The sequence below is a fragment of the Hippoglossus hippoglossus genome, chromosome 15 (genome assembly GCF_009819705.1).
Source record: "Hippoglossus hippoglossus isolate fHipHip1 chromosome 15, fHipHip1.pri, whole genome shotgun sequence".
Classification (NCBI taxonomy): Eukaryota; Metazoa; Chordata; class Actinopteri; order Pleuronectiformes; family Pleuronectidae; genus Hippoglossus; species Hippoglossus hippoglossus.
In genome coordinates, this window is record NC_047165.1 from 13,879,014 (window position 1) to 13,906,344 (window position 27,331).

Sequence of the window (27,331 nt, forward strand, 5' to 3'; positions counted from 1 at the left end):
GGACAGTGAATCTTAAATAACTTGTGTCATAAAATAGAGTTCTAAACTTTAAACATTGGTCAAAAGTATATGGGTGAAACAAAAATATTTTCTAGAATATTATTATAATAAAATGTTAATGTCAAATGTAGAAATCTGACAAGCATCAAAGGATTGCAATAAAATATTAGTGGCTTCCTGATTCATTTAAAGACCCCATCTTCCAGGTCAATCTCAGGGCCTGTGATTAGATCAACTGATATTAATCTTCTCAACTTTAGCTCGGCGTCAGCACCTTATGGCTGACAATTTAAGAGCAAGAGAAAGGTTGGTCCACAGGAGACAGAGCCATGAGAGTCATAAGTCAATAAGCTGGCCAAGCTTTTAAATGAAACCAAAGTACTCCGCATGATGTATGAGCTTTGAGATCAGCCTGATCGCTCTCATGTCATCACTGCTGGGTACAATCAAACACAATGGGAGATAATATATAGAGGGAATATGCATGTGCAAACATTCCAAGTAATGTGGAGGATATTCACCATAATTATGGATTTGCATAAATATAAAGTGACTTTCATCTCAAATTCAAATGCAAAAATGGTCAGCTACTCAAAATTAACTGGCTTAAGTGTTCTTAAAGGTACAATGTTGTATTTCGACTCTACAGAAAAAAAGGTATAGCCCCAACACCCCCAAACACAATCAGATGATCAGATGATGTACACACAAAATTTGATTTCAAAGTAACCTGCGTCACTTATGCATTACTTAGTTAAGAAAGAAAATATTTAATTAGATGACTGGGTGATGATAGTAAACCTAGAGTATCTAAGTAATATATGTTTGTAATGCAATTAATTCCATTTTTCCTTGACTTAGACCCTGTTTACACCAGGGATTAAAGTGCTTCCTTGGATCGGAGCTCTCTTACCCACTCTATATTCAAATAATCAAGTACGTCATTTATGTTCCTGAGGACCAAATGATGTTTTTACCCAGCCTGGATGTTAATACTAGATCTGAACACGGCCTTTAAGTACACTCCCATCTTAGGTTGTGTTCTGTTTGATATACTATAGGACTGTAACTATACAAGAGAACCTGTATAAATAACATCTGCAGCTTAATATAAACGTCTAACATATAAACTGTTATAAGGATTGGTTTAGTTTAGCAGAGACACTAAGACAAGTCAAAATAGAAGACACCACTGTTTAAAGGAAATGCCTCTTTATAATACACATTTGTTTTAACTGGTGAATATGTCAAAAAAAGACCAAAAACAGCAGTAAAAGCTATAACTTTCTTTACTTTATATAAACTTAAAGTGCACTGGTCTGCAGTTGTATATACTGTTTACATCATAGAGATCTATGTACTAACAGTAGATGAAATATTCATCAGTGGTGATAAATTAGCACAGAAGTCATGGACAACATTTCCACTGCCTATGTACGCTTCACTCAGATTTCATTAAGTGAATCAGGCTCAGGAGTAATCACAGAGCTGTTTGCCAATATGGGTAGATTCCCACCAAGAAGAGTTTTGCTGCTTGCAGATAGAAGAGAGTAAATCAAATAAATGAGGGGATAAAAAAGTGAGATAAAAAAAAGAGAGCATCTTTATTTGTGTCTGTGAGAGTCAAAGAGGGAGGGGCAGCTGCTGTTGTCGCCCAGAGGCCTGATTTGTTGACTTTATCCAAACAAGAAACGTCAAAAACAAAGACACGGTGGGAGTTTCACGGTGGGGCATTTACAGTACATAGCAACATGGGGTCAGCGCAAATGTGAGCACACTTCCATTCGCAAAATGTACGAGGTAATTATCCACTCTGTAGAGACCTGTGAGGTGCAAAGTGAGAGAACAGTGGATGGAGTCTCAGCTGAGATGGATTATATGTCCTAAAGGGAGATTAGCTCTACAACTTACTTGACTGGGTTGTGTATTATTCATTAGAGCTCCACATTCAATTGTTGTGCAATTTCTCAAATAGGATTCTTTGAGCCCAAAAGAAACTGGATAGATTGGGGTTGGCTGTCACTTTTACTCTCAATCCCTGGGTTGATGGGGCGTTTTTTTTTTTTTTTTTATTCCCCAGAGGCCACTACTCTGTGTTACTCTCACCCTGACACCAGCACCACCTCCAGGGAATATTCACAGTCTAGTTACCAAGATAACAACTATGAAAAATGGACAGTATTAACAAGTGTTACAGCACGGTGAATTTTCCTGATCTAAGAAAAAATGGGGAAAAACTGCAGAATGCTGAGGGAGTCAAAATATAGGCATATATTAATGGACCCTGCGGTAGATCTATATATATATAAATAGACAGCTGATAAGTGGTTGATAAGCCAGAGAGGGGTGCACATATATCATGCATAAAGTATCTGGTGCTTAGGTGAAAGACAGCAGTCGAAGCAATTTGAGCAATTGAATGCCAGGGGTCTAAAATCACAAGGCATGACTAATGCTGAAAGGGTGCTCCATCAAAAGGTACAGGTCAACCAAAAAAGGCAGAAAACAATGTGTATTTTAAAGAAACTGCACTGCACCTGAAAGAGTTTTACTAAAACATGCATTGTGAGTTCTTTTTCCACACCCGAAATCATGTTCTATATCCGAGGTTTCAATAAGTACAGGGTTGGCAAGGTCTGGAAATCATCTCACAGGACAAATTAGTGTGCTGAACATATGAAACAACATCATCCACTTGTCTCAGGTCCCTACTCACCGTGTAAGTGATGACTGCCAACATGCCAATCAAGGTCAAGGTGCTGATGGAGAAAGACAGAGCTGGTAGACCATCTGGAGGTGGAGAGAAAGGAAAGCCATTAGAGATTTAACCTTGGCCCATGAAAGAAACATCAATAGACTCTTTGACACTGGTAAAAACTAGCAAGAGCTTTCAAGACTTTCTTGAGTGCACTTTGGTGGTACTTCAGTCGCCTTTTTCGCTTTTTATACTCTTTGACAGATAAAATGTTGCCAGATTTCAAACAACATTGGAGCAGCTACATGGACTCAGTAAAGTTACAAGTTATAGAAGCTCCAAAATGTCATTACTTGAGCCCTGTTAATGATGCAATGAGACATCATAAGAACTGTTAAGGTAGTTTACTTTAAATTCTAACAGACAGGGTTCAAATCTTTAAATCCCATTAAATTTGTGGATCTGCATAAATTGGTTCATCAAGGACTTATTTTCACTTTGTGTGCAGCTTTTCCCACAGAATTCATTCAATCAATGGCAGCAGTGAGAGTTCATGTGCATGAACATTGTTTTTAAGTTCTTGTGTGAGAGAGAGAGAACTGCATCGCATGCCACTTGTGGATACGCGCCAAACTGCAGCTGAAACTGCAGCTGAAACTGCAGCTGAAACTGCAGCTGAAACTGCAGCTGAAACTATGGAATCTGACTGTCTGTGGATGGTAAAAACTTTATGGACGATAAGAGCCAAGGCATGGCAAATAGCACTGTAAACTGTGCTGTCCACAGCTGTACAATGCAGCATTGGAACAAAATACCAAGTCTAAAATATCTTGTTTAGTTCTTGTTAAAAATCATTTGTTGTGAAACTGTTGCAGGACAAATTAGAATATGGCTGGCTGCTGCAGAATCAAACACACTGAATCAAACAAAAAAAACATCATGAACAGCAAGGTTTGTGGTTGACTTTCCCCTACACGGAGGATGGCAGGTATCAGTATCAACTGCACATGCAAGTGGATATCGCTAATATTACTTGTTGAACTCTGAATGTTTGTTCCCTCAATACAAATGAATATTACACATTTCTAGACTTAAAAGCTGTCGTTCTAAGGAGGAGCAAAGATGGCCTTGACTAGAGGTATAAGCAAAACAGAGCAAATAGAAATTTAAGAAAACACACACGGGAAATCTGAACAGTCAGACCTATGTGATTATTTATCCAATCAATTTGTTTTTGAATATTTTCAGGCTTGAACTGGAGCTGCTATGGCAGCTGAAGCAGCAAGTCAGGGTCTGGAAGGAATAGCTGTAGCTAATGAAGAGAGAGATGTAGGAGATGAGGAGGAGGAGGAGGAGGATATCACCCAGCATGCTGCTGTGCCAGAGGCAGCTAGGGCAGAGGCAATAAGTGAGATTAGTGAAAAAATATATTTTCTAATTTGTTTAAATCCACATGAAGGGAGATTATGGAGCTGTATACGTCAATCAGTTATTAATTGTCACAAATTAATTTAGCACATAAGAAACCCTCGCCCGACCCCCACTATCAGCTGCTACAATAGAGGCCGATTCTGTGGGAAACTATGACTGTGCTGTGCATTTATTTCAAGAGCAACAGGACTGCTGTGTGTCCATTGAGTGTCCAATGCGCAAACATCATTTTACCCATTTATGCTATAAACTAGTAAAAAAATAAAATCTAATGGAGGCTTTGAATTATACCAGTGACTGAGGCATTGTTTTTGAAAAGAAGTATTATGAGTGAGTTTTAAGGGAGCACTCCATTGATTGTACAAATAAGGTCAGTAAAATGTCTTCTGCTGATCAGGAGAATCGTCAAGACCAAGGATATCATCTTAATCCCATTTGAGACAACAAATCTTTAATAGAAACCCTGCATAACAAACAAGTGACAGATTTTTAAAAGACGAGGGAATTCACCCAGTAAGAAGGGTGTGCTAACATACTTTTGGAGCAATATGGAAATTGTAGGATCAAGCATTTTTGTGCAGGGAACCATTGTTCAAACCCCTCAAAGTCAGAGCATGTTGATATCGGCTGCTTTCAAATCGATTCCTCTTTCTTAAATCTACCTTTCAAGTCCCCCAACCTTGCAATGCTCTTTAATATGGAGGCAGATATCACAAAGACACTCACGAAAACACACGGCTAAACATCATGAAGGTAAGTGGCATTGTTTTAAGTTATTTGGGAGCACTGATCCTTTCAACGTCTCCGGTCCAGCTGACACAATGTATTAAGTTAAATGTTTTGCATCTCAACCAACAACACACCCGATATCACAAACACAGCACCTCTTCACCGGCAAATATGTGTCTCCGCGCTAATGTGTTTAAAAGGAACAGCTCAGGAAATTAATTCCCTTGAATGTAATTGGGAAGAACGTTCCTCACAAGGACACGGCACCATGTTGGTCTGCTGGTACTCTTGGATTTAATATTTGCTTTTAATGAACACACCGTGGTAAAGCCTTCCTCTGGAGACGCATCTGGTCACCATGTTCCGTATTCACTGTCATACCGATCACAATCAGTGTTTAAACAGCTGGATGTTTCGGTGTATGTAGGTTGAGTTGGTGCGTGTCACCTCTGATTGAGGCAGAGAGGGGACCACCCATCATGCAAGGGCAACAGTAGGTGTCACACCAGCTGTCAGAGCTGGAGTTAAAAGACAGGGATTGATAAAGAGACTGATTGCCTCTCTCCCCTGTCAAGATCCCACCTGTCATTGGGCTCCACGTAAAAAAGCGACACAGTTGTCCCTTTATAGATATCCCACATCCTCACAGCATCCACTCCATAGCGGCCGGCCCACCTGTCAGGACAGGCATAGGTGGCTCTCAGCGTGCCTTTCTCCTTGACACCGGCATTTGATTGGCAATAACCCATCAGTATTCAGGACATGGGTGATTTGTGCCGTTTATAACATTTATCACTTTCTTCAGGAGGTATTTCATATGCAGCAGGACAAAGAAGTAGAAAATGGAGATAAATTATATACCTGCTCCCTATTGTATCGCAGGCAAAAAGAAAAAACTTTGAAGTCTTACATCTGGGTGGAAAATTTACATTTGAATACGTGTTTACTATTCCTGAGTGTTTCATTGCAATTATGCTGCCTTTGTTTAGTGGTGAGCTTGGTAAAATAGACAATAGCTCCATGTTCTGCATGGAGAACATTCTGTAAATGAACTCTACACAAAGCGACGGAGAGATGTTTGCTGCCACTCTTCTTGGTTTCTTGAGCACATTTTCCGCGGATTAAACAGAGGAGAATATTGTCTATTATCGGCGCTGCTGCCACATCTGTACAGCTTTGATTCCACCAGCAATGGAATGAGGTAGCTCTTATCTCAACCCGCATATAACCCTTCCGGCTTGTGTGCATGCATGAGACTTGTACAGAGAGGAGTTTATTAAGGAGCTCCTTTAGCCCGAGCACCCTGCTTCTGTGTAATGACAGGATCATCAAAAGCAAGGAGGAAGAAGCTATATGTTCAAGGAATGGGATCTAATTAAGTGTACAGCCTCTTTCTTCCATATAACGACATATAGAGCCTTATAGCAAAGTTGGGAAGCTTATCAGATGCCATCATGGCGTTTTTTTTCCCTCTTTTTGTGGGTAAACCTGACAAAGTAAAATAAATTGGGAAATGGGGTTAGATAACAGTTTGTGTTTAAGGAGATATTTTGGACGTATAATCCCACAGTTGAGGGAAACCACGTCAATACAGATAAAGCACGATTGCAAAATTGAGAGACAGCGGAAAATGTCAAAAGTTCAATCGAGATTAGATCAACAGCATTCCTCCAACTCCCTCACCATGAGTCTGTCAACTGAAGCCTCAAATACATTTAAAAAATAAGATCCTCTATTTTTTTACACATATGGGTTATATAAAACAAACCCTTGACATTGTACAGAAAACACTTCCTAAAGGAACTTTATTGTCAAATTATATTAAAACATAATGAAGATTGGTAGGAAAATTTAAGTGTTAGAAATGTTGCACCCTTCCCAGTTAAGGTTGGACTCACACCAACTCAACCCCCCTTGAGGCTTGATCAAAAAATATAATACTGTTATGGTCTGAATATCAACATGAATAGCTCCCCATCTGGGAAACCTTCGGGCAGCACTGGAACATCAATCTATAAATGAAGGAATATGAAACTGTATTTATTTATTTTCACCTGCAAACCCAGTAATTTGAGCACAAGATGTCAGGGTGGATTTTATGCTATTCTTTGTGGTGCATTGTATGTTTCACCCTTTTCATTATATAATGTTGCATTTGCTGTGCTTTTCATTTGTTAACCAAGTTGTTTGAGTGCCTATATCCAAGGGCAAAATTTACAAATCAGAGGCCACAAACTATGAATCAGACAGCACAGCTTATAAACCATGCACAGAGATTTCTAAACTCTAGGTCTACTCATTTTCATGTAACTCTATTATTTCCCCCCACCGGCCCCAGGGGGGTTTGGTACCTCCATCCATTTGGTATGTTTCTACAAAGGGTAATTTGTGTGATGGGAGTTTTGATGATGTTCTCAAGAAAACTACAAACTGGATTAACACGATGCCAAGCAATCAGCCCATGCCGACAGCCACATTTTGAACAGGCACTGCATTAGTTGTGACAAATGTAATGATGGACCCATTAAAGATGTAGTGGCCTTAATGAAGAGTCACTGCAAAGCAGTTAGCAGGGTTATGTGGCAAAAGTGCCTTTCCTTTATGCAATTAACCTCCCATCTGGAGAGAGAGGAGATGGGGATTAGAAAAGGGATGATCCTAACATTTCCTCCTTAGCAGTGAGCAATTTCCTCCTCTGCCAAGAAGGAAGCCTAGGGAAAGCATGTAGGGGTCCACTATTGTGAAGAGAGCCAGATGGTTCATCTTCCTCTTTGATCCCCAAGTGACAAAGGGTCAGAGGACTCCTAGGAGAACATATTTGGCAACGATCTTGCATTTGCATCAGCATAACAGAGGCAATGGTCTGTTTAACAAGAAATATGATTTAAAAATGCATGCTACACTGACATTTAGGCTATAAAGTTACTGTTTTTGAAATATTTAGCAAGGACCTATTAGAAAAATGAATGCAGAAAGAAAATGCCTAAATGCAGTTTCTAAAATCAAGGAAACCTATTTGTTTTGTATGCAGTTGAACCACATTTAAAATGTACTCCCTACTCGACTTAAACAAACCTTTAGACCTTACATCATCAATATAAGACAATAGAAAGAAAATTATAGAAAGAAAGTAAGAAGTATTTTCTTTAGAAACTATACTTACGACTACTCCCAAGCTCTTCAAAAAGGTACTGTACTTTCTCCCATTGAGTGGAATCCTGGCCAGGTGGGGCTTCTAGTGGAACAAAGGCTCTGAAAGAGACAAAACGACCATTCGGAAGAAGTTAAGTGCTGCTCCATTATATGCTTTGGTTTATTCTTTGTTCTGGCATTGATGGCTTCAGTATGTGGTGCATTTTTCTATATGTGCCACACACAGAGTCTGAACATAGAGAAAATGAAGGTAAGTGAAATCAAGCTATTTAATCATTTCATCACCTAAGAAGAAGTGGCATTGCTGTTACTGAGTGAGAGTCAGAGAATTAGAGACAGAATACTGTTGGAAAAAATTAATTTGCTGTGGAGCATATAGAACTGTACTTCAGTTGTTTACGCCCTGTATGGCTTAAGAAGGTTTTCACAGTATGCTATCCACTGGAGAAACAACATGCTGTGTAAGTTGACCTCTGCTTTTCCTCTTCTTTGAATCTTCACAACTGTATGGCAGATTTATTCTAGTTATATCTTCACTCTAAAACCAAGTCTAGGAACTTGCAGTTGTCCTGCAGCAACATGAGAATTTAAACCTTTGGAAGTTACAAACAATTCCTACAGGTGCTCTAACTTTTGTCGACTGACAAACGCTCTGTCTGTGCAAAAGCAGTACTGGAACAGACTGTGTTACCCTCTGATGAATTATGAGGACAACACTCTACTGCAGGCGGTATTCAGTATATTGCTATCAGAGTGGTGCGAGGAGGGTAAGTCACAGAGGAAGACAGACTGGTTGGTCAGGGGTTCCTCCTACAGCAATGACCCATGGAAGACCAGCACAGTCCTCAGACTTAAACCCCATCGAGCTGGTTTGGGATGAACTGGACAGGAGGTGAAAGCAAATTAACCTCCAACTTCCACAAAGAAGATGAAACACAGTTTGTTAACAAAATTTGGTTTCCAATATACAAAGAATACTATGAATGTGTTCATCTGCTGAATGAGACATAAAGATTAAATTTGATGATTCATTTTTGAAATCTTTGAAATTATCTTGAGAACACTGAGAAATTACAATATTACAAAAAAGCAGGACTTATATGTATTCACTGTGAAGAGCCTACCAATCATTTAAAAAGGATCTTGCAAACCATTTCATTGACCTTTTGCTTATCCACCTAGGACGCACCCTTGAAAACTGGATTAATTGCTATTCTTAACACAATGGACAGTCTGTTAAACTCTATACCCCCTCTTATCCTTTTCAGTTTACTTTGGAAAGGAACAAATAACCGGACCAACAAAATGTCCAAGGTTTATTAGACATAGATATAAAGGTTGTACCTTAAGAGCTCCTCAATGTTGTGGTGAAAAATGAAAAACACATTTTGTCAGCTCTACAGAAACAGCCTCTTTCAGACCACCACTATATCTTTATGCACGAAAATATGGGTCAGCAGTATTGATGCTCGATTTCAGTGCAGATTTTAAATCCACTGATCATGAAATCCTTTTCCATTGATCATTAATCCCTCTTGACAGACAACAGTGAAATAGGCCAGTAACCCTCTTAGTATCTAGCTCTACAAGTCTAATGAAATATGCTGCTTATGCTGTGATTCTTTTAGGAAGATTAAAAAATGGTTTTCCAGAATAAATGTAAAAGAAAAATCACCGGGGGAAGTGAAGGACATTAGCTCAGCATTTCAGAGACTTCTCTTTGCCCCAAATGCAAAATACAAAATTCAGGGTTCAATGGGCCTCATCTGCCCCGGCATCATGTTGATATCCCCTTGGGTCCACAGTTGCAGTTAATCTTTCTCAAGTGCATGTACTTCCCCTTCGGTCATGTTATGTGTAATTTTTCATTTTAAGAAAAAAAAAGCACCTCTTCAAAGTGACCTTAACCCAACCCTTCTCGGCTGTGAGGATACGGCTTTGTCCAGCTTAACTTAAATGATGATGAAATATTTAGCTATCCACACGTTTGTCGAAACATCCTGAATAATGCTCGAGCTTTGTTTGTCCGTTCTCAGTGGCCTGGCTACAGTTGGTATAGAACTCTGCAGCCGAGCTTCAAAAACAAGCTGAATGTCCCACATCACAGCTCGGACTAAATAAAATATAGGAAATAAAAAATCAGATATTTTGAAATTCTCTAAGTCATCCTCTGAGCAAAATAACACAAGAAGCCACATACTCTGGTTCTCGGGCAGAGCTCAACTTGCTTTACCTGGGACTCAGATAAAAACCTCAGTTAATTAGGTAATTTTCTTTAAAGGAACCTTGACAGTGGTGCTGCCATCCAGACTTTTAAAAAGTATTAATTAATACTCTGCAGAATAAGATAAACGATAATTCTTAAGGGCAGGATATGAGACTACAGCTCCTTTCAGACATGCACTGCACTCTCCTGGAATTATCTAGATAGTTTTTCCTACCAGCCCCCTAGAAGTCATACACGCCGAAGACAATGAAGAAGATGTCAAATTGGAAAGATTCAAGAGCTGTTGTCGATGTGCAGTAAACAAAAACATGACTCCTGCACTCTCAGCCTAGATGCCACTCTTCTATCTGTAGTACATGTCTGAAAACGTTTTAAATTACTTGTTAAGAAAAGTTATTTGCAGTTGCGTTTGGAAAAGAAAACCCTGTAGCAGTGACCGATCAGGGGACATTTAACACACACACACACCTTGTCCGTTTAAAAGGCAACAAGCAAAAGCCTTGCGACGTCAAGTCCAGAACTTCTGAGTGAACGGTCACCAAACAGAGCCATTACGTTTCTTGGTAACAGAAAGGCAGCCCTGGATAAAAGCTCTAGCGTTGTTAAAAATCAAAGCACCAAAGCAACAAGTGCCAGAACAAAAACAGCAAGGGTCCCAGTCCATGAAGAAAAAGCAACTAAATTGCTTCTGTGTATAAAAAGTCCTAACTTCCAAACTTTAAGCTATAAGAAAGTCATGTACAGTTATCCCCCAACCAGGTGAGGCGTCCTCCAGTTTAATGGTTGAGAGAGCATATTAAATGTATAGTTGTATCGGTTGAACTCCAGGCATGTTGCTTTCACTGTTACAAAAGGAAATCTATTACATTGAGCAGGTGCTCCTGAACAAAACCAATATAAAACCTGTGGATAAATGTGACTTGGATGAAAATGTGCAACAGAATAAATTTGCAGACACAATATAGAAAGTCACAAAAAAAACCAATTAGTGTGTGTTATACATAGAGCTAATGCAAGGAATCCAGTTCATCCCCTTTTTTTTTTATTAAATTGAAAAATAAAAAAGATACTATACCTATATCTAGTGAGGGATATATAGTTATTTTTCCATGAATGGCTTCGCATGGGCAGACAAATGGCAGTGCAGCTGTTTGAAGTGGTCCGCTGCTTATTAACCGAACACAATGATATGTCCACACCCCCCCCTCATATCGTGTAGTGAAGCAGAAGGTGCCTTACATGTCTCCAACTTACCCAATTAAAAGAAGAACCACACAGACAATGGCGAATCCAACTGTGTACTTCAGAGCGTTTTTCACTTGCTGTAATAACAGAGAAAAAAAAATTTAACTGGTCAATCACGGCCATGAAGTGAGACATTATTATTCACCGTGAGTGAGGGCTGGGGGGGTCATACTCTATTTAGCAAAGGGCCCTGGTGGGTGAGAGCTATAGAGAGTTAGTGTGGATGCAGTTTGACCTGGCAGAGATAACACGTCACTCCCAGTGCTATTCAAGGTGCTTTTAAAGTAATAATACAAAAGACCTCCCTGTCTGTGAGAGAAAGTGCCTCTGTCAGCTCAAAACTGACACATAGAAGGGAGAAAAGGCGGCGGGAGATAGCTGCTGTTTGGTACATCCATCAATAAAAAGACTTCTAAAGATAGGGAATTTAATTTTTTTTTCAACTTTTCAAGGGACAATGTGGGGCCCTATATGTTAAATTATGAATGCAGTGGTTTGACAGTGTGACTATTTTTACAGCCATAAAATAATATATTAATTTATGTTTTAAGTTTTTCCTTGCATTAGATGTTGTATTAACACAAACGCAATGGAAGAGCCTTCAGATTAGTGATTTTTCTATTTTCTAATTGCCATGCCTTTTTTATTTTTATGAACCCCACAATTTTTTAGTTAGTGTATTATAATTTACTAGATGAACAGGTTTATTTGAATGGCCGAAAGGCATTTAATAATATTGATGTGTATTTAACATAATTCAACAAAGATTCAATTGTATGTAATTTATTATTTTATCAGCAAAAATGTAGGTGAATGAGATGTAATGTCTTCAGAACCAGGGAACAAAACATTCAAAAATTACAATTACAATATAATCATGCATCAGGCTGGTGAACCCGGGATGGAAATGGGTGGTTGGAGACTTGGATATTTGCTTTCATTGTTTGTTGTGTAAAACTGTGTGTGCAAGCAAATGGATTCATATTTTCTTACGTTTCCTGGGAAATTCAACTGAAATTACTTCAGGACATTTTTTTGCATTAGCATATTGGTCAGCCACAATGAATCACCTGAATGAAATGTGAATTCCTCAGCACCACACTTATGCAGTCGACAGAGTTATTTGTTAAAAAAAAAAAAGCTGCGTTCTCACCGAGCATTTGTTCACATTTTCGTCATCTCTTTCTTCATAGTAGAAGTAAACAAAGGGGATCCACAGGAAGACACAGAACAGGATGATGGAGTAAAGTGCTGCAAGGACAGAAAAAAACATTGAAATACAAGCATGAGTCAAATATCATTTGATGCCAAATAGCATGCTGTGTCGCCACCTGCAATACATCATTAAAGTTTGTCTAATATATATTCAGAAACTTTTATGCTTTATCTTTATTAGTCTATTCAAATATAATGTTTTAGATTGAGATTTGCCTTGGGTTTTTATTTCCTGTACAGTTAATCAGAGTCATCAAACATTCCTCTCATGCAAGTTTGATATTACTGTAGGATGTTCTCTGTTCATTCACTTGAAATGATGTTGAATTTCCTTTGACAGGCTAAAGGCAATGTGGAGAAGACATCAAAGCTGACTTCTGTGAAGAATATGCTTTATTTATGCTTTCCACAGGCACAAACTAATGCAGTTCCCTTTTTCAGGCACACCATTCACTTATTTAAGACAATGGAACTTGTGAAAATCAAATATGCCACAGAGTTGTTGGATTTTGGAATGGCATTTCAAGAAAACAGAGTCACATCTCTAGACTCTAGAGATGCGCAGCAGTGGCACATTGTAAAAGACAAAAGGATAAATTATCAAGAAACATTGATACTACAGTGAAAAACTAAGTGACTTACACTCTGGCTTTGTAAATAAAAATACACCAAAATGAATCATTTCCCTCCGTTCAAACTAAAATGTATAACAATTATGTTCCAGAATATTTCTAATTTTTTATCACCTATCAACATACTGCATAGCAATGGTTGTTTGTTTTTTTAGGGCTGTGTTCAATAGGCACCACAAGGTGGATAATTGGGAATGCTCCTGTGAGTTTGACCCTTTGGGAATATAACTGTGCACCAGGAATTGACTATGCAAATTAATAAAGAAATTAATACCTGTATTAAGAAAATACTTTGAGGCAACCATATCTTGCTACTTTATAAGGAAACAAAACACAAAGGTTCCCATACACTGCAGCTAGAAAATTGGCTGTTGTTGCAATTCCCATTAGTTGAAAAAAGGAAAGAATTGGATGGTTAAATTAAAAAAGACATGAACAAAAAAACAACACCGGCTCTTTTAAGGTCCCATGATGCATCAGGATATCAGCAGATGTTAGTGTTTCCATCAGGGTCTATCTATTGAAAAACACTTTGTTCTGAGTTCTTTGCCCTTTTTCTCTCCTCTAATTCTTCTCCTGTACCGGTTTCCTGAGCGTAGTGATCCAAATAACTCAAATCTGGCCTCGGGGTCACGATTTCAAGGAGCAGTGTTTCTAATCATTTCCAGGCAATACTTCTTGTTAAAAAAGCCTGCTCGCAGGTTTGTGGGAGGAAGTAACTTCAGATCATGTATTAAAGAAATGAAACCTATAAAGGCTTGGGGGGGGGGGATTATTTTAGAGGTAGGAAATGTGTAGTAGACATTTGGACCAAGCAGGTGGTTATAAATGACAAGTTTTAAACAATGACATGTGGGAGAGGTCTATGTTTTTTGGCAAACTAGTCCCACAAATACAGTCATCATTTAATTAGAAATGTTCCCCAAATTGTATAAATGCTTATATTCATCAAAATCATCCGTTTTCTCAGAAATCACATCAATTAGTTTTTCTTTCTGGTAAAAGCAAAAACTGGAAAAAGAATTAAAAGGCAAATAATTAATAGAAGTCTATACGCATGTGTTCTCTATTATGAGAGCTATCTGTAAAAGCCAGTCAGTAATACCAACACGTGTGTTCTGTTCAGACTGTCATGCAGGGCACAAAACAATTGATTTAATTAGAGGGGCACTGGTATTTTAACACACTATTCTCCTGCTATTGGTGTATGTGACATTGCTTTGAGCAAATTTCCCACAGTAGTCATCGATTCCATCCTAATGTTTCCCCAAACAAAAAGGAAAAAAACATTTGCATCACAAAATGATTTAATTCACAAAAACTGGTGACCTTATATGTGAAGTGGATCCAATACACCGATCCTCAGTGAAGGACCTTGCTCTCCTCTCATCTAAGCTGTTTGTTTGGATCTTCTCTGCGCGCAGCTTTTTTAAGAGAATAGACCAACACTAAATACATTAGGAATTCATAGAGTGGCGGTGAGGCAAAAACACATAAATGGAGCGATGCTATTTCAAGCTAGGGGCTTTTCTTTCTGCAGCAAATGGATGTTGGTGAAGACAGACCAGACAACCCCAAAATATCCCAAAGAAAAGCGTGTCAGGAGTATGTGCTCAGCAACATGGTTGGTAGATCTCAATACCTCTTTCAAGTGTTGAATAGTGTTAAAAAGTAGTTTCACAATTCAGTCGTACTTTTGATTGTAGTTTAAACTATTCATAGAAAAGAGATACACATAAGAAACTACATGTGAGCCCTAAGCAGTGACTTAATAGCACGATAAACTGTAAATATGATTGTTTGAGTGGAGAACAACGTAAATAAAAAAATAAAATTGAGCCATGGCTACTAATAACCATTTAATCCACAACATTAGTGCCACACTTCAGTGCTTCAGTGCACATGTGGAAAACAACTCCTCCCTATCAGTCAAGAATGCACAGCCTCAAGCAAGTATACAAACATGCCCCCCTAGTGAAATGGACTATATTTCACAAAAAGCTCTCTCGGCTGCAGACAAATGAATGTCACTGTTGTAGTGGCTTGCTTTTTTTGCCAGCTGTGATTGTGACAGCGCATTACTTCCAATAAACACAGGCTCATTGCTGCACTAAGGTATCCATTTACACTCATTTACAGCCAGACAAACGAAGTTGAGGATGATGCCAGGAGCCAATAAATAGAAGCCACGCACAGTATGCAGCCGCTGGCATATAGTTGTGGGTTAAAGCAATGGGTGAAATTAATCATAAGACCATGAATATAAACATACTGAGAGAATAGGTCATACTGCATTACCATGTATCATCCATTACTCTCTAAACAGATCTTCCACTGGAAAGAATGCCTGACCAGGGACAAAAGTTTAGCACATTTATCCCCCTGGCAGAGAGGAGAGGAGTGAATAATTAAATGTTCTGCCTTAACCCTAAACATATCTCTTTTGTTCATACTGTTTATAGTATATACTCAATTTTACTGATGGGAGAAGCAAATTACTGGAAGTAAAAGAAATGTATTTCAGAGGATTGGTGACTTTGAAAGCCCACATTGTTATGACCTGGCACCTGGCAAAAATTGCGAGGTCATCGAAACAAGCGATGCTAACTTCTTCTTTTATCAAATACCATTCAGAGAAGTGCTAGTAGTTTCCCTCCCAGCACTATATACGGCTTAATGAGAAACATTTGACCCTTATCATCGTCTCATTGAGGCCCTCCACAGGGGCATTGGCACCTGGACACTTGTCCCTTGTAGACACGCAGAACATACTACATATTATGTGAAAATTAAACGCCAGGGGAGATTTGTCAGAGAAACACTGCCTTTGACAAAGGACTCCAGAGACTGATGGAAATATCTGTCTGTGCAGACACTTGCTGAAAGGTATGACACTTTGCGCCTGCACTCTCATTTCCTGTAAACATCAAGGGAGGAAACCATTCTTGGAGGGGAGCAAACCTGGGATAAAACACTAGCGAATATCAGACTTGAATTTGACAGCATGAAGGACTCTAGTTTGATGCCTCTGTTGCTCTGTTTCGGCTCGGTGTGAGAGTAAACAGATGTTTGCCGACATGCAAGACAAAGACACATGGAGAGAGAAGCTGAAGTTCCAAGGCTAACTGCTGAGAGTGATCCTTCAAGTCAGTTGTTATTGGTTGGCAGTATGACTTACTGAAGACATACCACTGGTCAGCTTGATGAGTGTCCCAAATTGGCTTGATTGTAAGTTTCCCAATTGGCCGTTAGTGTTTCAAAATGACCTGTTTCTGTTACATTTTATTTAAAGAACAGTTTCAAAATTTTAAAATTGCTATATAGACCAAGTGAGTAAGTCACTTATTATTGGTTGGCTGCGTGACCTGCTGACGCCGTACCATTGGTCAGCTGCATGAGTTTTGAGACATTCCTCATTGGCTGTTTTAAAAAAAAAGCCATAGCAACAAACACTTTGGCAAAACCCTTAGCTACTTTAGAAGAGAGTCTCCAAAGCTGCCGCACAGGCTCTGTTTAGTGATTGACATAGGGGGAGCAGCAGTTTCAGAATGTAAATATGTGTTTCTGTCTGTCAACTGATGGACTTCAAGCTTGGCAGGTTTATTTCTGAGGACCCAGGGAAGTGCAGTATCAACTGTTATGCGTTTTGGGTGAACAGTTCTTGAGACCCTAACCCTGACCGGCCCCATTTATTTTAAACCTTAAGTTTGCGGAGAGACAAAACTTCAACATCACCAGTCACATCACAGAATGTGCCCAAAGAGCCTGAGCCCCACTATCAGCCAATAGTAGCTCATTATGCAAGTAATAGTATTAGTCAACCAATAACTATTAAATAACGTCATGGAAATCACAGATATGTTGAGGGTAATTTTGATTTAATGTAATTCATTGGATAGTAGTTAATAAGGTTATTTTTCAAATGTAAAATCTCCATTTCAGCATAATTTTGTCATTCTGATCAAATATGTTGTTACTGTCAATGAGCCACATCGTTTTAATGTGGGTGTCTCTGTATTAGCCTCAGGAATAGAGGCTTCACTTAAATTGTTATAACAGAGGTTTATCTAACTGAGTGTAAGTAAGTGTTATCCTTGGTCTAAATGTCTCATTACTTGTTTTATATATTTCACGGCAGACATAGGTTGAAGTGAAGAGCATTTTATTTCTCAGCATGCTTCACTATGTTCTTATCATTAAAGGCCTGTCTGAAACAAAGTAGCCGTCCAAAATAGAACTGTAATATGCCCTCATTTCCTGAATGCTCTTAAAAGAAGCACTGCACTATCACTTTCCAATAAACTTCTGTCGGCTCATGCAGGTGGATAAGAATCATAGACAAAATGAGAGCACTTTCAATGTACTTACAAGAGGGTTGCATCCTCTCATGCTTCTCTTCTGCAAATGGCATCAAAACCGTTAAGGAGAAAGCCAATTATTTATTTTAAGGGCCCAGGGGTATTTTGTCCTGTTGCTTAAGGCTTTTATGCATCACTGCTTTGAAGTACTGAGCAGTCCAAGGAAATGTATAAATGGACAGAGGCTGGAGATTGAATGGCTAGGCTTTCAGACATGAGGTTCATCAAAGATCCCAAGATGCTGTTTGGGCTCTAAAAGGAAGTGGGTGTTTCTGTTCGATATTTATCCCTCTTTGACAAGTTGAAGGTACATTTGTATTCAATGTGACATTGTCGAGTTGGTGAACATCTGCAGGATGTATTCCCTCTACAGACAACTTGTAACACTTTACAGAGTTTGACAGAGTATTTTCAAATTCACTGTTTTGCATTAGTTCCAGTACATTCAGATTCTGTTGTGATCATTTCCATATCTTTCTCAGACTCAGAATTCATCCTATGCAAAAACACAACACACTCAGAAACGCCTGCTTTTATCTGTCTGAGCTGGGACATTGTTGAAATGCATTTACTTGACCTACTAAGGATGTTACTGTTAATGTATACTCTTCCCATCATGGGGAAAAAAAGACTGAGCAACAGTGAGATTTCACACCACCGACAGACTCCTTTAACACCTGCAATTAAATGAACTAAATGGTGCATAGCCACCTATAAATATCACTACGTCATCCACTCCCACGGATTCTGCATAATTGCGTGGATCCACAACTCCAATAATATAACAATGAATCCTATATTATAATTACTGCACCTTAATTTCCCCACTGTGACAACACTGTGCTCATAAAAACCTCCGAATACAAATTTTATAGCAGAAAAGTGGATTCAAAGCTGCTGTAGGCATGTTCACGATGCCAACCGCAGGTCTGAATGAACACCGAGAGACATTTGCATATTTCGGGAAACCGGCATATGACAGGAACTCACCAAACGACGGCCGTGTGAGGCCATTGAATGATTTCGAAAAGCAAGTGAATAATGCCGAGTTCTTTAAAATCACTGGACATGCACATGCCTATTAACTGTGTTCACCACTGACTGCAAATCAATTGAGCTCGGAGAAAAACATGTTGCACTGGAGGAAATAGGAAATCTCTGCCAGCCCTGTAATTATTCCATTTGTGAAGAGACAAATGGACAGTGCTGTCAAATGTGGCCTTAAAACAGCATTCAGCATTAAAGGTTAGATTTGTGAGGCAGCTGTGCATTGAACACACATGGAGCTTGGTCTCCACCTACTGGCAAATAGGAAAGTGATGGTCCTTGAAAAAAAAAAGACTAGGTCCACATATAAACATCAACAACACAGTGGTAAAAGGGACTGTGATTGATCATATGTTTATCATATTTAGGCTACAACTGCCATCAACAAAGACGGCCACCTATTCACTGTGGATAATATAGTCACATAGAAATCAGTTGAAGAACACTGTCTAATGAATATTGTACCATTAAAATATTCAACTTAAAATACCCTTTGCCACAATCTCACAAAATACGACAAAATGTGAATATAACAGATTCATTCTACAACAGAAAACAGCTTCAATTGTGATCATAACAAATGCAATGAACTAAGTAACATGTCAAAAATAAATTATGGGTCAATATTTGGCACCTCTGAGGGCGGAATGCATTAGCAAAATTAGCCGGATATCAATCAAAACTGCGAGGCTCAGATTTTTTGTATTTTAAGAGATTTTACAATCATCGACCCTCCTTATCATCGGCCAAAGGTTACCAGCACAACAAATTTGTATGTGGATCATTCGGTATCACACACTCCCAGAGCTATGATCACGTGCACTTGCTTTGGGCAAGAAGCAAACTCGTTCATGCCTCTTCTTAACCTCTCTCTACCTTAGACATGTGAGATAATGCTGCAAGAATGCAGACTCATGGTATGGCTAAGAAAATATGTAAGACAATTTAAATATCTGAGTTGCATGAACAAATTCAGATAATAAAGCCGAGTTAACACACAATCTGAAAGCATTTATTTGGTAGTGAAAATTCTATCATAAGATAAAGATAAGATATGAAATGCTGCATGAGGCACAGCAACTTGAACACCCACTGCAAACAACTAATGACTGTGTGACTAAAGATTTACTTCCAAGCTTTCTCAGCAGACGGAGATATACTTACTAAATCAATTACTAAACCTATATGACTATAAGAGCTCTTCTTTTGATGTGGAACAAATTTCCTGAGAGTAACTGTTGCACCAGGAACATGGTTTCCTGGCAGTTTGGTCATTAAACGAATTAAATTACTGACAGGACACGGCCCAGCATTCAAGACTAAGCCTACTGAATTATTCATTTTTTTAAGTCTCCATAAAGCAAGGTTTCCATTTAAGAAGATGTCTAATCCAAACTGTGGATACTAACATGGAAATCAATCACGTGTATGAAATCATATTTGTGTGTCCACGCACAACATACTCCCTGACTGCTGGATTCATGTGCAGTGCTCATGTTCAGTGAAAGGCACTTCTCTGATGTCATTATAGCAGTGGAAAGGGTGTCTTTGATTGGGCTGTCTGGGCAAAGAGACAGCTTGCCTTCCTTGCATTTGGCATTTCGGAACAGACGGTACATAACAGTGTTGCTGACAGGCACTTTAAGCCAGCATCTGTTAGAAAACGTGTGATCTAGTGTCTCTGGCACGTCTGAATTTGCCATCGTCAAAGACAACAAACTTGTGTTATCCTTTAATATGACAATCATGAAGAAATTTCACAGGCCCTAATAGCTTTGAGTTAGGAATTTATCAGCCAAATAGCCTGGATACTGTCCCAATGAATTGCAACCAGGCGCAAATGCTGGATTTATGGAGCCATCCATGGGGACCGGGCCTGCCCTCCCTCCTAGCAAGAGAATCAGGCAGGATAAATCCAAGATGTCTGAATGAATGCTCGACAAATGCACTAATGATGCCAAAATGATGTCACATTAAGCCACACGCCAAAAACAAAATGTCAGTTCCTGTGAAATATTACAATTTCATTGAATGCAAGCTAACTGTGACAATTACAGCTAGTGAAATTAGTGAATGCTACTCTGGTGAAGGTTCAGGCACAGCAGTATCCTGACTAACCAGTCTTGTAAATAGGATTATTACTTGCTCTGTAAAGACTGGATTTGACTGTCCTGTCCTAACTGTTATGAAGGAGGAAGAGTTTGTACAAACAGCCAATCACATGCTAAATTAATATATCAATACAGAAAGTTTAATATAACAATGAATACAAAAGTAACCAATGAATATAAATGTGCATTGACACGATACAAATACAGTACTGTGTTATCATGGAAATACACTGTTCTTATATATTAACATAACACTGTCTTTTATTTCAAAAGTAATAACCATTTAATGAAAAGTTCCTTGTACAAACAGTCTCATTCATCTTAGAGCCATGTTTTTCTTTAATTTATATGGTTGAGAAAAAGACATGGTCTAAAATCAGTGAACTGTCTCCAATCTTAAAGGAAAGCCTAAATGAAACTGCTCCAGAACGGTTAAGGTGTGCGATAACGAAACTGTGAGACCGTGAGAATCCAAAAGTCTGACTGCAAACCCACAAGGATTTCAGAGTTGGTGAGTCAGACCACAGGTGTTGCACTGGCACCACAATAAATTGAAAGAGGAGATTGAGTTTATATACTAGGTGAATGACGCAGCAACACTTACAATGATTGCCCACAAAACAGCTAAAAACCATAAAAATATTCAAATAAAAGGGTCGATAGATAAACCTATTAATTCATCTAAATTTATATACTAATTTTCTGGTTTTGTGCCATGTGCACCAACATAGACAAATATTGAGAGAATGCACTTACTGTAGTATCCATAGAGCACAGTGTCTTCAATTTGCCCTCTTGTCTCATTGTTTGCTGCCCAATCCTAGATGTTAGAAAAGGACAAGTCCATGGTGAAAATGTATATTAAGTTAAACAGTTAAGGGAATGAAGCAAATATGATAATCAGTGAGAACAGACATAAATTACATTAAAGCTTATTAAAAAAAACAAATCAGTATTTCTGAATACTGTATTAATTCCACCATTTATCAGTTTACCATAAAATTATAACCAGTCATGACAGGCATGAAACAAAAACAATACAAGGAGGAATGAATGAACCCAGTAGCCTGGAGGAGTAGGTCGTGCCAAACTCGCAAGCGTGACGTCTCTGACAATTTTGTTTATCTAGGTTCACAAACTGAATTCAGGCATAAACAGACGATGACACAAACCTTCCGGCTATGGGGGGAGTAACTCAAAGCTGTCAGACCTTTGTCTAAATCTATTTTTGTTTTGTGTAGGAGAGGTGTGTGTCATAAGCATTTTCTACATTATAGTTTGACTTCTCTAATTAGACAAAAAACTGTGAATGCAAGAATGAAAATAAAAAAATAAAAAATAAAAATCTTAAGAAAGGTGTTGCATTATTTCTTTCAGTTGCTGCAGTGTTATGATTCTAAGGGCGCTGAGAAAAGCTCAAATGACCTTTTCCCAAGAGAAGATAACATTCTTCTTTCAACTTTCTGTTTAAGATTACTGATTAAGTGAGGGATTGTGTTCTTGATGACTTTACTTGTGCAAACTATGTCAGGTGGCCATTATTAACTGATAAAAAAAAAACAAATTCCCTTAAGCTATCGAGGCATTTCACAACCCAGAGAAATCCACAAATTACCTGCTGTTCCAATGAAGACATCATTACACACCTTGCTAAATCTTCAAATAGATAGATACAAATGCAATGACTTGGCAAATAAGACCGAGCCAACAAATGCATTGTGCTTTTAGTTTAGACAAAGACATTGTCCACAGTGGCTGAGAAAATTACCAAGTAAAGTTAAAGGCTCCCTGGGGAAAAGTCATTACTATTTCTCAAACTGACTGTTAACACAACCCATACTAACCTTGTAGGTACCATTGGGATACTTCATGAACGAAACAAGGAATATATCCACGGGTAGAAGTGCAGACGTTATCAAGGCAATGGCCAGTGCACATATTGCTGTGATGGTTGAAACAACTTCACTTTCCTGACGACTTTGGAATTTGCGGATGTACACCCAACAGAAAGCCAGGATCATCTAAACAGGAAGAAGAGTAATCAAGTAAAAAAAAAATGGAGGATGATACATAATGACAAAACAACAAAAGTGAAGAATAGAAAGAAAGAACTGTGATAGAAGCAAAGACAATAGTTTTGGTACTTTGCATACATGTAATCTTACAAAGATATAGAGTAGTATATTCAGTGGATATATAAGTGATAACTGATACAAAACCCAGCAACAAATTCCACATTTGTGTAGCATTGATCAGTTTTGCAGGGCAAAATTTGATTGAACTTCATATTGTATGCATAATAATATTATGTGCTCACATAAACACTAAGCAGGTGTATGTGTTATAGGGCTAGGCAATATGGCCAAAACTGTTCAAATCAGTCAATATTGATAATTATCACAGTAAATGTCACATTATTGTTTAAGTTTAAAAACTGCTCCTGAGTGACGGTTGTGATTGAAAACTCTTCTGTATGAGCAGAAAAGGATAAAACCTTGATAAACAGCAAAGGATTTTACAAATCCGAGGTAAATCAATGATTTATACCTCTTCACTGTGCTTACACGTGACATAAGCAATAAACCAATATAAATTTGACTTTTGTTGTATTACCATTTAATAAATTCATATTGTGAGAATTATTGATGTTGTTTTATTGCCCAGCCCTAGTGTGTATTACTTATTGCCAAAAGGCAGGACTCAAACTAAAGAGTTAACACAACAAGGGCTTATTTATACACAGATCATAGCCTGCGTGTGCTATGTAACAGCTGATCTGATTATATCACACTTCCTCTGTTTATCCTTGGTCAGCACAGCGTGAACAAAGACAGGAAATAATACAAAGTTGACTTCTGATACGAAGCAGAACTAATGTGCCTGTTAGACAGACAACTATACGAGAAGAAAAAACATTTGAATAAATTCATGAATCTACTCGTGTATTCTGTTGCTGTTTAACATTTCAAAATAACGAGATGAAAAAAAAAAGGAAAGGGTGAGAGGCATTGTCATTGTAATGGACAGGAAACTCATTAAAGACGGAGAGGCAAATGAGGGGCCGCACAATGACAAGGTCATATTCCAGGCACACAAGCTGCGAGGAGAGAGGACACTGCTAAAACCAGTCCCTTCAGATCAAGGGCTGCCATTCACAGACAGGATCAATTAAAAGGCCCATGGCCTTAAGCCTCTGGCTGCTTGTTTTGCCAGGTAAGGACACAAGCTGTGCATCCAAATAAGATCAGCTGAGAGGTTTGTTCAGATAGAAAGGAGGAGCTGCTGCTGCTGCTACTGCTGGGTGGGGGTGGGGGTGGGGGCAGAGCAGCTTATTGGCATGAGTCTCCTCTGGGCGGCTTCAGATGTCACTAAGCAGTTGCCAGTTCAGATCATGTGCAGGTAAATTGGGCAGCAGGTTGTTTAACTGAGCGACCTCAAGGCGTCCATTTAAACACCGCTGAAGTCACAGTCTGGACATGACACGAAGACTGACAAGGTGTATTTACAGTATTTCCACTCAAACGCACTTCATTGCTCATTTGGAAGACTATAAATAGAGAAAATCCCATTTAAAAACATCGTACACGCAGCTAGCTACGTGACTCCACAGCAGATATGCTCATTTCATGTACAATAGATACAAAGAATGCACGCCCCCCATTTCCTTCGTCGAGGTATGAAATGCGCCACTCAGCCTTTCCTTCACAACTACAGGCTGTTAGATGTGTCACGGCTAATGTTAGCTAGCACCACAGCCAGTATGGACGTTAATACACCGCAGCCGGGTCCCACATCGACTAAATCCTCCTCTTCTCCCGCTAAACACGACTCAAACCAAACCACGAAGCTACTACGCTGGGTTACACGGGTTTACACTCGCTTACCAGGAGTATAAAGGTGAAAATAGACCATCCGAGCGCAGACTCGGAGAGCAGCGACTGGGCCGCCATCTTCACTTCCTGCAATAACAAACCCACGTGTTCCTGCCGACGTCATCGCGGTGGATGGCGAGCAGCAGCCGTGTCGTCACCACAGAGGAGCCCCCACATGTTCAGTTCATGTGTTCAGTTTATATGTTCAGGTTAATGTTCTGTTCATATATACTGTGTTCATATGTTGAGTTTATATGTTCAGGTTAATGTTCTGTTCATATGTTCTGTTCATATATACTGTGTTCATATGTTCAGTTAATATGTTCAGTTCACATGTTCAGGTTAATGTTCTGTTCATATGTTCTGTTCATATATACTGTGTTCATATGTTCAGTTAATATGTTCAGTTCACATGTTCAGGTTAATGTTCTGTTCATATGTTCTGTTTATATATATTCTGTTCATGTGTTCTGTTCATATGTTCAGTTCATAAGTTCTGTTCATAAGTTCTGTTCACGTGTTCTGTTCATGTGTTCTGTTCATGTGTTCAGTTCATAAGTTCTGTTCATAAGTTCTGTTCATAAGTTCTGTTTACATGTTCTGTTCATGTGTTCTGTTCATATGTTCAGTTCATAAGTTCTGTTCATAAGTTCTGTTCATAAGTTCTGTTTACATGTTCTGTTCATGTGTTCTGTTCATATGTTCAGTTCATAAGTTCTGTTCATAAGTTCTGTTCATGTGTTCTGTTCATATGTTCAGTTCATAAGTTCTGTTCATAAGTTCTGTTCACGTGTTCTGTTCATATGTTCAGTTCATATGTTCAGTTCATAAGTTCTGTTCATAAGTTCTGTTCATGTAGCCAGTGTTTGCTCTTTTTCAAAGGGCCTCAGGAATATGTTAAAGCAATATTTATTTCTATGCTTTCTCTTATATATCATATTATCACTAACATAGAGTAACTTCCATTGAGAGTTTCACAATATAACAGAAATCAGTAGTCAGTCTGCAGCGACTTGAGAAAACCGCTGGGATGTTTCTTCTTCTTTCTCTTCTACTCAGTGACGAGAGGGGCCATCAATAAATGCATCAGCTTAGATCCCTCTAAAAATTGGTTCTCAAGAGACGTGAGCTTCTGTTTCATTCAGCAGGGGATCTAAACTCATGCAGCCACAGGACTTTATAAACTTTTCCAATCTCTATGTGCATGGTGAGATTCCAGCCATATGCCAGGCACACTCACCTTTTCCTTCAGTTCTTATCAAATTTATTTTGCATACGGACCCCATGGTATCGCAACATAAAAAATCTGCTGACCTTTCATTCTACCTCCATTTTCACAGTCTTAAGTGCACTGTGTCACAGAAGTCTGCCCCATTTGGAGAGTCTATTGTCTGTACACCGGTCTCAGCGTGTGCAGTCATGCTTTTCCATGTCTGGAGTTATTGAGACAAAATAAGATCTCCACTTTAAACTATTACTTGAGTAGTTACCGTTGCTAGGCCTGGACATGGTAACATTGTGAATCAAAAGTTCTTTTTAGTTTCGAAAATGAACATAATACGTCTTGGGGTAAATCCATTACTAACTGGAATAAGCCAATTAATTGCTCGCTCATTATTGATTTGGACACTTTTTGAATTCAACTCGCTGGAACCAAATAGTAACCTTCATTTCTAACCATGATTTAAAGGAAAGACACTACAGGTGAATAGCGTGAACAAATATAAATCGAATCGATTTTTTTTTAAAAAGCTTCCCCATTGAATAGGCTTCTAACATTAAGGCAATTATTTTCTGTACAGCAAATTATCTGAAATTATTATTCAATATTATTTCAATATGTAATCAGAAAATGTTTTGCCATGATTTTAGGCATACAATGTTCTATAAATCAGTCTGCGACTCATATATGAACAAAGTACTCAGGGAAAACCTTCAGCATATGAAACCAGAAAGGTTTGGTTTAATTAAGTGATACTGAAGTGGAGATCTCAGGCTCAGAGGATTACAAAAAACTCCTTAAAGGACAGAGCTTTCAAATAAATGTATAGTACAACTCAATAGGCAAGATTTGTGTTGGAATCCAGTAACTTCAAAATGTATATTGTGGATGTTTTCATTCCGCTGGTCTGAAAAGTATTCTGGTGTTACGTGTACTTTTTAAAAATTGATTGATGATTAAATTAGTTTTGCCTGTAGTGTCTCAAACACTTTAAGTTTACTGCAGTAATTCGTTCACAATCTATTATTCACTTGCAGAGCAGAGGCGGGTCTATTCAATACATACAATCTTTCAAAACTGCAAATATCTGTAGGAGGCAGCTCAGCAATGTGTTGATACATTTGCTAATGAATCATTTTATTATTAAAAAAAACTTTGACTTCGTACTTAAATGACCTCAAACTGACTTTCAATGATTTTTAATTGAACTTTTTATTTCAAAATACTCCTGACCCCCCCTGCACTTGTACGTTCAACACTGAATGTTTGAGTTGATATCAAAGAGAACCTTACAGCTATCCCAGTGGAGTTGCAACCAACTGATTTCCTTTCATTCAATTTCAATAGGCAGTATTTCAAGAATACCTTCCAGAACTATAACTGGAGGCCAAACT

At 38.5% G+C, this 27,331-nt stretch overlaps 1 protein-coding gene across 1 annotated transcript in view; it reads right to left on the reverse strand.

Annotated features, from left to right (window-relative positions):
- Window positions 1-24,871, reverse strand: part of lmbrd1 (LMBR1 domain containing 1) — a 50,847-nt gene extending 25,976 nt beyond the window's left edge. Inside the window, exons 1-7 of the mRNA XM_034608661.1 lie at window positions 24,728-24,871; window positions 22,688-22,864; window positions 21,600-21,663; window positions 12,634-12,731; window positions 11,490-11,557; window positions 8,019-8,107; window positions 2,717-2,790 (exon numbers count right to left, since the gene is read on the reverse strand). Of these exons, the coding sequence (XP_034464552.1) occupies window positions 2,717-2,790; window positions 8,019-8,107; window positions 11,490-11,557; window positions 12,634-12,731; window positions 21,600-21,663; window positions 22,688-22,864; window positions 24,728-24,793 (636 nt within the window). The 5' untranslated portion in view covers window positions 24,794-24,871. The remainder of the gene's footprint in view (window positions 1-2,716; window positions 2,791-8,018; window positions 8,108-11,489; window positions 11,558-12,633; window positions 12,732-21,599; window positions 21,664-22,687; window positions 22,865-24,727) is intronic.
- Window positions 24,872-27,331: the final 2,460 nt, after the last annotated feature.